The 14,731-nt window shown below is 41.2% G+C and overlaps 1 protein-coding gene across 1 annotated transcript in view; it reads left to right on the top strand.

Moving 5' to 3' along the window:
• The window catches only part of CTSC (cathepsin C), a 42,446-nt gene extending 29,380 nt beyond the window's left edge, over positions 1-13,066 (top strand). The window contains exons 5-7 of the mRNA XM_006068088.4: positions 2,446-2,561; positions 9,237-9,368; positions 12,078-13,066. Coding sequence (XP_006068150.3) covers positions 2,446-2,561; positions 9,237-9,368; positions 12,078-12,580 — 751 coding nt within the window. The 3' untranslated portion in view covers positions 12,581-13,066. The remainder of the gene's footprint in view (positions 1-2,445; positions 2,562-9,236; positions 9,369-12,077) is intronic.
• Positions 13,067-14,731: the final 1,665 nt, after the last annotated feature.

A 14,731-nucleotide genomic window follows, 5' to 3' on the forward strand; every position in this document is an offset into this window, starting at 1 on the left:
CTGAAGCTCCAATACTTTGGCCACCTGATGCAAAGAGCCAACTCATTGGAAAAGATCCTGATGCTGGGAAAGATTGAGGGCAAGAGGAGAAGGGGGTGTCAGAGGATGAGATGATTAAATAGCATCACCTATTCAGTGGACATGAATTTGAGCAAACTCCAGGAGATAGTGGAGGACAGAGGATCCTGGCATACTGCAGTCCATGGCGTCATAAAGAGTAGGACACAACTTGGCAAATGTACAACAATGATAAAATTCATTGCTAAGTTTTTCTTCTGCAGACTAATAATCATAATCGGGCATTTTTTTACTCTGAGACTATATGGAGTTTTTTCCTGTCCGACTGATAGCATTCTCTCATAATTCTACCCCTGTCTCAAAAAATAAATTTTTGTATAATGTTTCTCATAGCATATTCTAAGGAGTGACTAGTCTATGAGATGTTCTGGTTAGTCAAAATTAAGAAAGGGAGAGTATTGTATCACTTCTCAGATTTACTAAAATGAAAGAGCCATCCTGTGTCTGTGTGAGAGGGAAAGTTGAGAGCTGTTGAGTAGCAATCCAGAGGGGCCCCAGAGGAGTGTGATCAGTGTTGGAACCTTAGGGAGACCAGGGCTCCTATCCGAAAGATGTGAGCCTGAGACACAACTGCATTGCCACGTGTCAGATGCCATGTTTCTGAAGAACTCCTGAAGAGAGTTTCTGAAGAACTTTGAATTTTTCTCTTTCCACCCAACCACCTTGGTTTTAGAGAAGAGACAGATTTATGAAGCCCTGTTTTTAAGGCTAATAAGTCTCCATAGAATGTTTAAGATAAGATAGAAGTGGGAAATGTTGAAGCCAGACATTGTGGTCTAGCTGCCTGGTTTTCAGTAGCACTTTTGTATATATGTTAGATCTGCTGAAAGTGACATAGTAGAAACTCAGAGATTCTTAAGCTGAAACTCTGAAACTGAACCTGCTCAAATTGTAAAAAAATGTACCGTTTATGGACATCTCTCTGAGTGAGTCCAGAGCTTTCTCTGAATTCTTAAAAGCATCTGGACCCAAATGATGAAGAGCCAATAATGTATAGTGTGCCTGTGATGTCTGTAATTCTCACTTCTCCGCCACCCAGCGTCCTCTTTCACTCACTTCATTTTCATACCATTGAGCTTCATTTGTCACGTTGCTTTTATTCTGTCTGTGTGTGCATTGATGGATAAACACTCTGCCTATAGGATGTATGAAGAAGGAAGTTAACACTTCAATTGAGTGTTTTGTTCACATTTAAGATAGTTACTTAAATGTATCACCAGCATATTTAGTCTTAAAGACATGGATGTTGATGGTCGTGGTAATCACCATAATAGCCTAATAGCTTATTAAAGACATCCAAGACTAGGTAATGTTTTAAGCGCATTAATCATTATTGCATTGAATTATCATAACAGTGCTTAGAGGTAGGTATGACTATGCACATCGTAATAGGAGGTGATCATAGTTTTATGATGTTAAGTTCTCTGACGAGTGTCACACAGCTAGGAAGTGGTGAAGCCATTGTAGGTGTCTTTATGTCTTACTTTTATCTGTTTATTGACCTGGGTTGCCTTCTTCTACTTACGTCCTGTATTTCTCTGCCTTTCACTTCTTTTGTGACTACCATCACCACCCTCCGTAGAGTCAAACATCAGTAATTCCTCTGTTTTCTCTAAAACATTTATAGGCCATCTTCAATTTCCCATATCTACTTTTTTGGGTCAAAATATATGAAAAGAGAATGCTGTTATTTAGGCATACTAAAACTAGGAATGGCAATATATAAAACCAGTATTGTTTCATAGGGGAAAATTACTAGATCCTGAAAAATAGATGGGTAATTTTGAGACTTCTCCAGTAGCCAGTGGCTGAGACACTGTGATCTCGGTGCAGGAGGCCTGGGTTCAATCCCTAGTCAAGGAACTAGACCCTGCATGTTGCAACTAAACATCCCACATGCCACAACCAAGACCACTCATAGCCAAATAAATAAATTGAAAAATAAATAATTGTAACAGTTAAAAAAAAAAAAAACAGAAATGGGCAATCTGTATAACTTAGTTGTATAATTGACACATTGTATAATAGATACATTTTTGACTGCAGCCCACCAGGCTCCTCCATCCATGGGATTCTCCAGGCAAGAGTACTGGAGTGGGTTGCCATTTCCTTCTCCAGGGTATCTTCCCGACCCAGGGATCGAACCCACATTGTAGGCAGACACTTTACTATCTGAGTCACCAGGGAAGTCCATAATAGATACATTTTTGTATAATAGAAACATTGAAACACTGATGGACAAGTGTTCTTTGGATCTGAATCTACATCCTAGCCAGCCAGGTGGTTGAAATTATGGGATTAAAGGTTAGGAAATCATCCTCAAAGGAAAGACTGTGCATTGATGTCAAGTGTCTATTTCCATCCTAGGCCCAAACCTGCACCAATAACTGCTGAAATACAGAAAAAGATTTTGCATTTGCCAACATCCTGGGATTGGAGAAATGTTCGTGGTATCAATTTTGTTACTCCCGTTCGAAACCAAGGTAAAAAAATGTCTGATTTTTTTTCTTTTTTATTAAATCATTCTGAAATATTTATTGAACATTTACTATGTACCAGGCTCTCACATTCTGGGGATACAGAGATGAAACTGGTATGATCTACTTTAGTAAAGAAATAGAAAATCTATAGCTAATGAATAAATCTAATGAATACGCACTTCTTCTTTTTGTATCCTTGACAGACACTGGTAATACATGATCTCTCCAGCTGAGCTCAGCATTTCTTCAGTGTCCTCCTCAGTATGTGTTCCAGATAGCTAGTGAAATTCATTAGAGTGGTATATAAGCCAAAGTCATTTGCATTCCAGGTTACGGAGACTTGTACAGAAACAAAGAATTGCAGCTAAAATTAGTCTTTCTTGTCTTTCTTCTGCAGGTGGTTTGTTGCAATCTTTCATTTTTTTAACTGAAATATAGTTGGCTTAGAATGTTGTATTAGTTTCAAGTGTACAGCAAAGTGAATCAGTTTATATATACTTTTTCAGATTCTTTTCCATTATAGTTTAAGATATTGAATATGTGATATGAATAAGTGATCTCATATGTTGTTTGTCTTTCTCTGTGATTCACTTGGGCTTCCCCTGTAGCTAGCTGGTAAAGAATCCACCTGCAATATAGGAGACCCTGGTTCGATTCTTAGGTTGGGAAGATCCCTTGGAGAAGGGATAGGCTACCAGCTCAGTATTCTTGGGCTTTCCTGGTGGCTCAGTCTGTAAAGAACGCCTGCAGTGTGGGAGACCTGGGTTCAATCCCTGGTTTGGGAAGATCCCCTGGAGGCGGGCATGGCAACCCACCTCGGTATTCATGCCTGGAGAATCCCGATGAAAGAGGAGCCTGGAGGGCTGATTTACTTAGTATGAGAATCTCTAGGTTCATCCATGTTGCTACAAATTGCATTATTTCATTCTTTTCTTATGGCTGAGTAATACTCCACTGTGTGTGTGTGTGTGTATATATATATATACACACATATATATATACATATACATATATATATACACACATATATATATACATATACATATATATATACACATATATATATATACATATATATATATATATATATATATATATATATATACACATACACACCGTATCTTCTTTATTCTGGAATCTTTCTTTAAGTATCCACCCACTCTCCCCCCACCCCTCCCCCATCATTAGTCTAATTATAGGAGCCCAGAAAATGAATCCTTAATTTTTTTTGCTGATGAAGTAGATTTTTTGAATTGCGGAAGGATCTTTCAATTAACTTTACATCAGGATATGACATATAATGGTAAGTATTAACTCAGCTTCCCGGTGGAATGTTTACCAGCATTATCACTATAATTGCATTTTGTCAGTTGTTTCTGAAAATTAGATACAGTATGAGTAGATTTAATAACGTTGCCTCTAATAGCACTTGAGAGCAAATTATCTTAGCCTAAATTTTAGCCAACAATGATTGGAGAATCATTTATACAATGCTCAGGTTTATTACTTCTAAGCTCATTTTGAAGACAATTGTGGTACGCAGGACTGGTTTGCTACTATAAAGTGGGTGTAGTATTTGCTGTCTGGAAACATTCCGATGGGTGTTTCCTGAAAGGATTATAAATTAATAACACCCAAAAATAAATTTTCCTTCCCCTTTCCTAAAAATTCAGTAATCAGCCTCTGCCAGTTCTCAGTATTCACCACCACCCCTTCAGTTCATCCCCACTGCATTCTTAGAGAGTGTTCTGAATATATGGGGCTTTGGGCAAGTCTTGCAATGGCAGGGTTCCGGTCCTTTATCTGACACTGGAGGTCTCATCTCTTTGTCTTTCCTTTGTGCCAGTTATTCTTGGCCTCTTTGGCTCCAGAGAAAGTGTGGGTCCTGAAATCCATCCCTACCTTTCCTGGGGACAGCTTCTTTGAAAATGAGGGATTGGAAATTTAAAGGTAATTGAGAAATGAGTGCAAAGTCAGTTAAAAAGATTTGATGTTAAGAGAGAATTAAGATTTATTCTGTCATCAAATAGGTTTCCTGTCCTTACTGGAGAGGATTAAGTAGACTTCCCTGGTGGCTCAGGCGGTAAAGTGTCTGTCTACAGTGCGGGAGACCCGGGTTCGATCCCTGGGTGGGGAAGATCTGCTGGAGGAGGAAATGGCAATCCACTCCAGTACTACTGCTAAGTCATTTCAGTCGTGTCTGACTCTGTGTGACCCCATAGACAGCAGCCCACCAGGCTCTCCCGTCCCTGGGATTCTCCAGGCAAGAACACTGGAGTGGGTTGCCATTTCCTTCTCCAATGCATGAAAGTGAAAAGTGAAAGGGAAGTTGCTCAGTCGTGTCCGACCCTCAGCGACCCCATGGACTGCAGCCTTCCAGGCTCCTCCATCCATGGGATTTTCCAGGCAAGAGTACTGGAGTGGGGTGCCATTGCCTCCAGTACTATTGCCTGGAAAATCCCATGGACAGAGGAGCCTGGTAGGCAACAGTCCATGGAGTCGCAAAGAGTCGGACACGTTTGAGCGACTCAATTCTACACATTGACTGTCGAGGGCTTAGCACATGGCTGTTCCCACTGTGTTGTGTTTATAGGGTATCCAACATGTCAGGAATTTTTGTTTAAAGGCTGAAGATATGAAGACTAATATGATACAGTCCTTTGTCCTAGAGACTACAGCTTAGCAAGATTTACAAACAAAACATTAAGATACAATATAACTGCTTTAAGTAGGGCGCTTAAAAAATTCATTCAGAGAAGGTTGGAAGAAAAATTTAGCTCAGCTCACTTCCCAAAAAGGTTTAATTGACTAGTGATGAGATAAGAATTCGAAGGAAATCAGACTTTCCAATCCCAGATTCTTTGACAGTTGTCTCTCTTGTAGCTCAGTAAAAGCTATTGTTGTCTGTAATATTCCATATTCTTTGAGTGTTATAAATATGGTTTGTATAGACATGGGCAGTTTAAAAAGAGGGCTTTGAGTGATTCATTGCTTTTAAATTGATCCCTCATCTGTGGTATCTTCTCAGATATCTGAGAAAATAATGTACTCAGTGGTTCCTCTTTTGACTTCTTTGTGGTGTTCTGTACTTTAGGTTATGAAAAAAATTATTTTCTCTTCCTACTAACTGGGCTACTTGGAAGTTTCCACTAACTTAAATACACCAGTGTCCTATAGAATTCAAAATTACCCACAGTTCAGGGAATTCACAACTTTTCTCTATTCAGAGAGCAAATTCAGAGTAATGAAAAAAAAAAAAAAAAGTCCTGGGTAGGGGGATAAACTTTTACCCTAAACTTGTTAGGGTAAGTTTAAGCACCAGCCTTATAGCTAAGGTTTACTTTGCATGTGAGAGGGAAGAGAGCTAGGAAATTGGAAGAGACGGACTTTCCTTGTTCATCTCCCAATTGGTGCTGTCTGTCTTACTGTGTCTTCAAGAGAGAAGGGGAGTGTCTTTTAGGTCACATTAATTGGGAAATGCAGAGTGGCTTCCTAACTTTAAAAATCTAGTTCATTTTAGTCTTGTTCTAACTATTGTTTATACTAAAGCTGGAATGCAGGGGCCTTGAACTGTTCCACCCTATTCCTTTTACACCCAAGATGACAAGAAATGTCAGAAAGGTCAAGTGAATTGCCCAGTCACATAGCTGACTGATGGGGTGAGCAGGAAGGGCAAAAAAGAATCCTGGCTCCTTACCACCGGCTCAGTGTGTTCACCACTGTTAGAAGGTGAAGGCTGAGAGTTGACATTCAGTTAAGCCACGTGGCAATCACACTATCTGTTTTAAGATTGTGGAAACTTGATTACTGCAGAACTCTGCTGGGGCCAACTCCCCTTCTTATTCTTTTCTTGTTGTTGTTTAGTTGCTAAGTCTGACTCTTTTGCGACCCCATGTCCTGTAGCCTGCCAGGCTCCTCTGTCCATGGGATTTTCCAGGCAAGAACACTGGATTGGGTTGCCATTTCCTCCTCCAGGGCATCCTCCCAGCCCAAGAATTGAACTCTTATCTCCTGCATTGGTGAGTTGATTCTTAACCAGGAAAGCCCTCCTATTCTTTCTTGCCCTGTAATCTTAAGAGAAAAGGGTCCTTTTGGAAGCTAGACTCTGGCCTTGACTTTTGAAGAGATGTTAATTACTTCAGCAGCTGACCTTTTGGGAACATCAGAGGCTTGAGGAAGATTATTTCCTTCCCTCCTTCTAATTTCTCTGGTAATAGCACATTCTGAGTCCTGGAATGGACATGTGGCCTGTCCCTCCCACGATACTGGATAGGCTGAAAATGAAGGTTTAATACTTAAAGCCAAGAGAGTTATTTCCGTGGCTGCCATGGGCCAAGACTGCTAAATGGCCAAATTGGGATTGTTTCTAGACTCTCTTGTGATACTACTGATGTCTCATGAAAGGAACATTGGCTTTGCCATTTATTGTCACTCATCTAGTTCTCTGACTTTCTGTCATGTGAAAGAAGAGTCCTAAGGGTAGTAGTATTTAGATGGCTTCCAAAACAAAATGGACAAGTTAATTTTGGTCTGCCAAGTAATTGGAAGGTGGGGAAAGGAAATTTGAGAATTCTTTAAAGTAGATATGGATCTGCAAATGGAAGAAAACGGTATTCCTGTGTTAGGAGGCAGCTAGGTGCTGGCATCTGCCGCCCTGTAGTTTGGTGACTAGCCAGGCCATTGCCTCTTTCTGAGTCTCCGTGTATGCATTGTCAAGTGAGTAGATTGTACACTAGATGAATTCCAAGGCCCCCTTCCAAATGTTTCTCTTCTAATTGTCACAGTTTAGCAAAAGCAGTATGGATAAATCTGAGATGTTTATGGGGAGAATTTTGGGAACCATCAGAAATGGTAGCAGTTAAAGGGTAATAGGGCACTAATAGACTTAAAGTAAATATTGACTGTTTCCTTTGAAATAGCTTTCTTTCCTGATTATAAATATGTGTCTGCTTGTCCATAATCTGACTTCTTTCTACAGAGATGCACTGAATTCCTTCATTGCATCAAGGTGAAGAAGACAGATTTCCTGTAAACACTCAAGGAAATTCATAGTTTAGTTTGAGGAAAATAGTATTAAGTAATTCAAGTAGAGTTTAGAATGTTCACTGGTGGCTCAGATGGTAAAGAATCTGCCTGCACTGTGGGAGACCTGGGTTCAATCCCTGGGTTGGGAAGCTCCCCTGGAGAAGGGAATGGTTACCCACTCCAGTATTCTTGCCTGGGGAATTCCATGGACAGAGGAACCTGGCGGGCTACTGTCCACGGGGCCACAAAGAGTCAGACACAACTGAGCGACTAACACTTTGACTTTCTTTCATAGCACGCCGGAGACGGAGCTTAGAATATCCTGGTGCTCCTTTGTTCTCAGGGAAGGACATGAATGAACATTTACTTGGAGAACAGAAAAACGATGCCCCTTATATTTTTAAAGTATAATGTTATGAATATTTTTCTGAGGAAGGCAGTCACTAAATTACTAAATTCAGATTTATTAAAGAGAACAAAGGCAGCATTCTCTTTATGTAGAATGAGTTTTGTTAGTTTTTGGGGGGTTTTTAAGTTATTAGTAAATTGAATAATATATCAACTTCATTTAATTTCCAGTGTCTTGGGTGCAGGAGATCTTGAATGCAGGATACCTAGGTTCAATCTCTGGGTTGACTGAGTGACTAGCTTTCACTTTTGGGGGTTTTGGTACAAGTATATCTCCATGTAGAATTTACATCAGTGGCAGAGGTAAAAGAGGCCATGTTATAATAGAGATATTAAAATTATGTTCATTTCTTCCTGGAATTGTAATAAGTGGAAATCTAGTTTTATTACATACCTGCCATATTTTATTCTGTGTATAAATTTCTTCTACTCACATATTGAAGAATCAGATTAAAAAATATCATTATGTAAATTACCTCATAATACAGTATTTTTTTCTTCTTTTGAAGTAGCAACTATATTCCTAGCATATGCTTCGTAAGTAAATTCATTTTGTCTTTGCCAGAGCATTCAGGTATTAAATTAAGCTGTTTTATTTTCCCTTCTCCCCTACTTCCATCCAACTACTTTTCAATTTATTTTCAATTTCACTACCTCCATCTGCTTTAATAATCTTTATTTCCTTATCTAATACCTTAAATACCATATTGGTCATTATATAATAATTACTCTTTTTGTTATATTTTCCCTGGTTGAATCCAGCTCTCTATAATGATACATCTATACTTGAGCCATTCTTAGAGTTAATTCCACCCAACAAGTTGCTTTAGAAAACATCTCTCTGGAGATATTTAGAAGCTCAGTTCGTATGTATTCCTCCCTAATTTTCTTTCAACTTGATGACTCAGAATGTTGCAGATGTATCAATACATCATTTCTTCATTATTAAGAATATTGTCAAGTGCTTTGCAGAAGTTAGGAGGTTTCTTCCCTCCCAAAGCATTCTCAAGGAAAGTCCCATGTAGTAATGTTTGCCTTCGGTGAAAAAGCTGAAATCTTAATATTTGCCTGTAAGGTCAATACCGTTCATTGATTGAATCTCCTTTATTGTGCTAATCCTTAGGAACAAAAGCAGCAACACTCAATATAGCTATATTAATGTATGTCATCCACTCAGGTTTTCTTTGGCTTTTCTTGAGGGCATCAGAGTCTCTTAGGTTATATGTCTTCCTTTTCCATCACCAGGGCCTTGTGGAAGCTGCTACTCATTTGCTTCTATGGGGATGATGGAAGCAAGAATCCGCATACTAACCAACAACACTCAGACCCCAATCTTGAGTCCTCAGGAGGTTGTGTCTTGCAGTCAGTATGCTCAAGGTAAGTGTTGTGTTTCAGGCACTGTGGAGCTGTGTGTAGTTTGCCATTGTTGGCAAAACCATCAGGATGGGGGGTAGACAGAGCACAGAGTCTGCTCTCAGAAAACCTGGGTGCAGGTTCTGGCCCTGTCACTCACTACTTAGTGCTTTCTCATGGAACTCGCTGTGGCATCCAGCACAGTGTCAGGAATCGCTATAATCTGAGTAAGGACGGGCTCTTTGGAGCCTCTTACATACATTACCCAACAGTGGTCAGAACCCTGAGGGAGCAGCTGTTATGCTACATACAGACAAGGGACAGACATGAAGCTGTTCTCTAGGATTTTGAAGACCTCCCAGCTTCTAACTACGAGTTTCAGTTCCAAATAAGGTATCACTCTAAAACCTAATTCTTATTGAAAGCGTATGAACACTAGTTTCTCTCTAGAAGGATGTAAAAGTTTTGTACGTAGGCTTTCAGAACAGGGCATATATAAGGTATGTAGAAAGCCAGTGGATTCAGGGCATATATGAGGTATGTAGAAAGCCAGTGGATTCAGGGCATATATGAGGCATGTAGAAAGCCAGTGGATTCAGGGCATATATGAGGCATGTAGAAAGCCAGTGGGTTCAGAGCATATATGAGGCATGTAGAAAGCCAGTGGATTCAGGGCATATATGAGGCATGTAGAAAGCCAGTGGATTCAGGGCATATATGAGGTATGTAGAAAGCCAGTGGGTTCAGGGCATGTATGAGGCATGTAGAAAGCCAGTGGGTTCAGGGCATGTATGAGGCATGTAGAAAGCCAGTGGGTTCAGGGCATGTATGAGGCATGTAGAAAGCCAGTGGGTTCAGGGCATGTATGAGGCATGTAGAAAGCCAGTGGGTTCAGGGCATGTATTAGGCATGTAGAAAGCCAGTGGGTTCAGGGCATATATGAGGCATGTAGAAAGCCAGTGGGTTCAGGGCATGTATGAGGCATGTAGAAAGCCAGTGGGTTCAGGGCATGTATGAGGCATGTAGAAAGCCAGTGGGTTCAGGGCATATATGAGGCATGTAGAAAGCCAGTGGGTTCAGGGCATATATGAGGCATGTAGAAAGCCAGTGGATTCAGGGCATATATGAGGCATGTAGAAAGCCAGTGGATTCAGGGCATATATGAGGCATGTAGAAAGCCAGTGGATTCAGGGCATGTATGAGGCATGTAGAAAGCCAGTGGGTTCAGGGAGAAGTCGTCTCATTCGGAAGTTTGATGCTGTCACCCCACCCAGATTTGCTGCTGGAAAGCTTCTCAGTTCACCAGTGCAGCTGCTGGTGTGTAGTTATTTGTCAGTGAGCCTTTTATTCTTCCTGAGATACTTATTAAACACCCACATTGTGACTTCTGGGCCACAAAGACTCTAAAGTATCAAGACAGTGACCTCATGAAGCTTACAGTAAAGTGAGGAAAATAGAAATTCAATAAGTATGAGAACAATGAAGGAAAAGTACAGGGTTATGGCTGTGTATACGGGCATAGCTTGGTGTGTTGCTCTTCTCAGACACAGTGCGTTTTTACAAATTGAAGGTTTGTGGGGACCTGCATTGAGCCAGGCTGTCAGTGCCATTTTCCCAGCAGCGTTTGCTCACTTCGTGTCTCTTTGTTACATTTCGGTAATTCTCAAAATGCTTCCAACCCTCCCCCCAGCAAAACTAGCATGACTCACTGAATGCTCTGGTGATGGTTAGTGGGTTTGGTTTTGTTTTGTTTAGTTGCAATAGAGCATTTTTAAATTATGGTGTATGTATTGCTTCTTTTGGAAAACATGAACACTTAATAGACTACAGTAAACTGTAAACATGACTTTTATATACCCTGGGAAAACAAAGCATTTGTGTGGCTTTCTTCATTGTGATATTTGCTTTATTGTGGTGATCTGGAACTGAACCTGCAGTGTCTCTGAGACATAATAGGGCCAGGACTGGAGGGAAGGATATGGGGACCTGATTCAGACTTTTCTGCAGGAGATGGTCAGAGAAGACTTCCTTGAGGAAGCATCTTCCTATTTAATAGTGACAATAATTGCAAGCTTTTATTGCTTTTACGTGACTTAGTCCTACAAGGAAGGTGCTATTGCTATCTATATTTTACAGATAAGTAAACAGAAGTACAGAGAAATTAAATTCTTAACACAGTTTTGGATTTGAATCTACTTAGGCTTCAGAGCCTCCCACTTAACCATGAAGCTACCTTCCACATCAGGGGCCAAATAAATGTCTGTCAGATAGATGGGGATGAAAGGATAGTTAGCTAGATGGCTGATGGAAGGGTGAATGGAGTGGTATTTAAGACAAGAGCAACTTCCAGGGGTGACATAAGAATAGTTAGTGGGCTTCCTTGGTGGCTCAGTGATAAAGAATCCACCTGCCAATGCAGGGGACATGGGTTCTATCCCTGGTCCGGGAAGATCCCACGTGCCACAGGACAGCTGAGACCAGGACCCACAACTAGGGAGGTCCACAACCAGAGAGGCCACTGCGATAAGAAGCCCACACGCCACAGCTGGAGAGGAGCCCCCGCTCGCCACAACTGCAGAAGGCCTGCGTGCAGTACCCAAGACCCGTCACAGCCAAATATCAAATAAATCTTTAAAAACAAATTAATGGAGTAGAAAACACGTGAAATGGGACAGTTTCTTCTGTAGCCTTTTCTGACAGACAGTGGTAACACTGTGTGTTCTTCACCCACAGGCTGTGAAGGTGGCTTCCCTTACCTCATCGCAGGGAAGTATGCCCAGGACTTTGGGCTGGTGGAAGAGGACTGTTTCCCCTACACAGGCACGGATTCTCCATGCAAACTGAAAGAGGGCTGCTTCCGGTACTATTCTTCCGAGTACCACTACGTGGGCGGTTTCTACGGGGGCTGCAATGAAGCCCTGATGAAGCTTGAGCTGGTCCATCAGGGGCCCATGGCCGTTGCCTTTGAAGTCTATGACGACTTCCTCCACTACCACAAGGGCGTCTACCACCACACGGGGCTGCGAGACCCTTTCAACCCCTTCGAGCTGACCAATCACGCGGTGCTGCTGGTGGGCTATGGCACTGACGCGGCCTCTGGGCTGGATTACTGGATTGTTAAAAACAGCTGGGGCACCAGCTGGGGTGAGGACGGTTACTTCCGCATCCGCAGAGGAACCGACGAGTGTGCGATTGAAAGCATAGCGCTGGCGGCCACCCCGATTCCTAAACTGTAGGGTGTACCTCGCAGGGTTTCGCGCTGACCACCGGCAGCCAGGAAGGGAAGATGCCTTATAGGGACTGGAAACATGTACAGTATTGCTACCGCAGTTTCAAAAGATGATAGATAGCTTCTTGTGAAGATCTGTGCCTTTACAATTAAAAGTGCCCTTGATTTTAATTTTAATACACTTTCCCCCTGAAAAGCAGTCTGCTTTTTCCTCAGTACTCTGTTCAATGCCGTTTTTATGGAGGATGGTGAGAGACGAAGTAATGGATTTTGCTAATCATTTTGTGATTCAAACACATGCTGTATTTTAAAAAAATCGACACGACCACACGGGCTTATTTTTAAATTGTATAAATCATGAGACAATATGACAATGGTTATTAAATTTAAAAAAAATTTATAAATATTCAAGTGATATGAAAAAAAGAAAAAATATTCAAGTGATATGTACTATGGAATTTATGTATGTGCTTAAGAGAATTTTTACTCTTGACTCCTTCTGTTATATTTATTTATTTCACGTATATAAATACTTGAAAAAGAAAATTCATTTCAGGGTATTTCAACTAAAAACAACAAAATTATGAATCTTTACCATAGGGGGTATATGCAATTAAAATCTAGTGAACTATTCCCCAGTGGCTCAGTGGTAAAAAATCTACATGCAATGCAGGAGACTTAGGAGGTGTGATTTCTATGCGTGGATCAGGAAGATTCCCCTGGAGGAGGAAATGGCAACTCATTCCAGTATCACTGCCTGGAGAATCCCATGGACAGAGGAGCCTGGCAGTCTACAGTCCATGGGGTTGCAAAGAGTCAGACACGACTTAGTGAATGAGCATGCACGCATGAACCCTGAAAAGCTATCTCCTGGGTATTTGAGGAGCCAGGGATTATAGAGAAAAGAAACTCGAGTTTTGATGAGTCTGGATATTGGTTAAAACGTTTTACAGTGTATCTTGCCCTTGAAGGTATTGGTTAGCCTTCACTGGCTGAGCAGTAATAGCCCAATAAGTGGAATATTAGCAGTTTAGATTTGGTCAGGTCTTTGGGATCTCCGGGCTGCCCTGGTGGCTCAGACGGTAAAGCGTCTGCCTGCAATGTGGGAGATCCGGGTTCGATCCTTGGGTCGGGAAGATCCTCTGGAGAAGGAAATGGCAACCCACTCCAGTATTCTTGCCTGGAAAATCTCATGGATGGAGCCTGGTAGGCTACAGTCCATGGACTCGCAAAGAGTTGGACATGACTGAGCGACTTGGGATCTCCAAGGGATATTTCAGAGATGTGAAACCTCCACACTGAGTAAACATATAGGATCCAGTAGAAATGATAGATCAGGCAAAATCAGGCAAATTAGTCAAAGCTCTAAACCATAAATAAGAACCATAAGCCTAGAACTGACAGGAACCCTAGAGATCATAGAGATCATGCAGTCTCACTTTCTCTTAATCAGAAAAAGAAACTAAGGCTCACTCAGTGGGCAAGTGACTCATCCAAGGTCAAATGATGAGTCTTGATTAGAACCTAGATTTTCTAAGTCTGGCTGTCCTTGAGTGCCTTAGACACTGAATCTCTGCACTTTCCACCAGAGGATCCAAAATCACCAAGGATACCAGGTGCATACTTGGAAATTTCACATTGACATGTTAAGTCTCAGAGCTTTGTCTTAAACCCCATGTCCTTCTTGCATTTCAATTCACTACAATGACATTTTTGCTCTTCTTAACCTGAAGCATATTCCAGGAGTTTGCCTTGTTTTTAAAGGGTGGCCCCTGGCACATGGCCACATACCTTTGACCTTTTTACCACAGGATGACAAAGAGGCAGGCACTCTGAGTAGCAGGTGTAACCAGAGTCCTTATTACCAGGATGACCTCCAAGGAGGTATATTTTCTTTGTTACTGTTACTTGTTGAATATAGTTTATGCCTAGCCTTGTTGCTACATGAATGTGTAAATAAACTTCGCAATGAAGCAGGAATTCATTTTTCACTAAAATTTATAAAGATACATCAGCTTAATACCTAAGATTTTCTTTAACCTGTAAACATGAGCCCATCCTTTGGTTTTTATTTGGACATCAGTCAGCTGACCCATGGGAGAGCATGTCCAAACTTTTCCATAATCTCATGAGGGCCCTGGCTGAGCTCTGAAGGAAA

Source organism: Bubalus bubalis, chromosome 5 (genome assembly GCF_019923935.1).
Source record: "Bubalus bubalis isolate 160015118507 breed Murrah chromosome 5, NDDB_SH_1, whole genome shotgun sequence".
Lineage (NCBI taxonomy): Eukaryota > Metazoa > Chordata > Mammalia > Artiodactyla > Bovidae > Bubalus > Bubalus bubalis.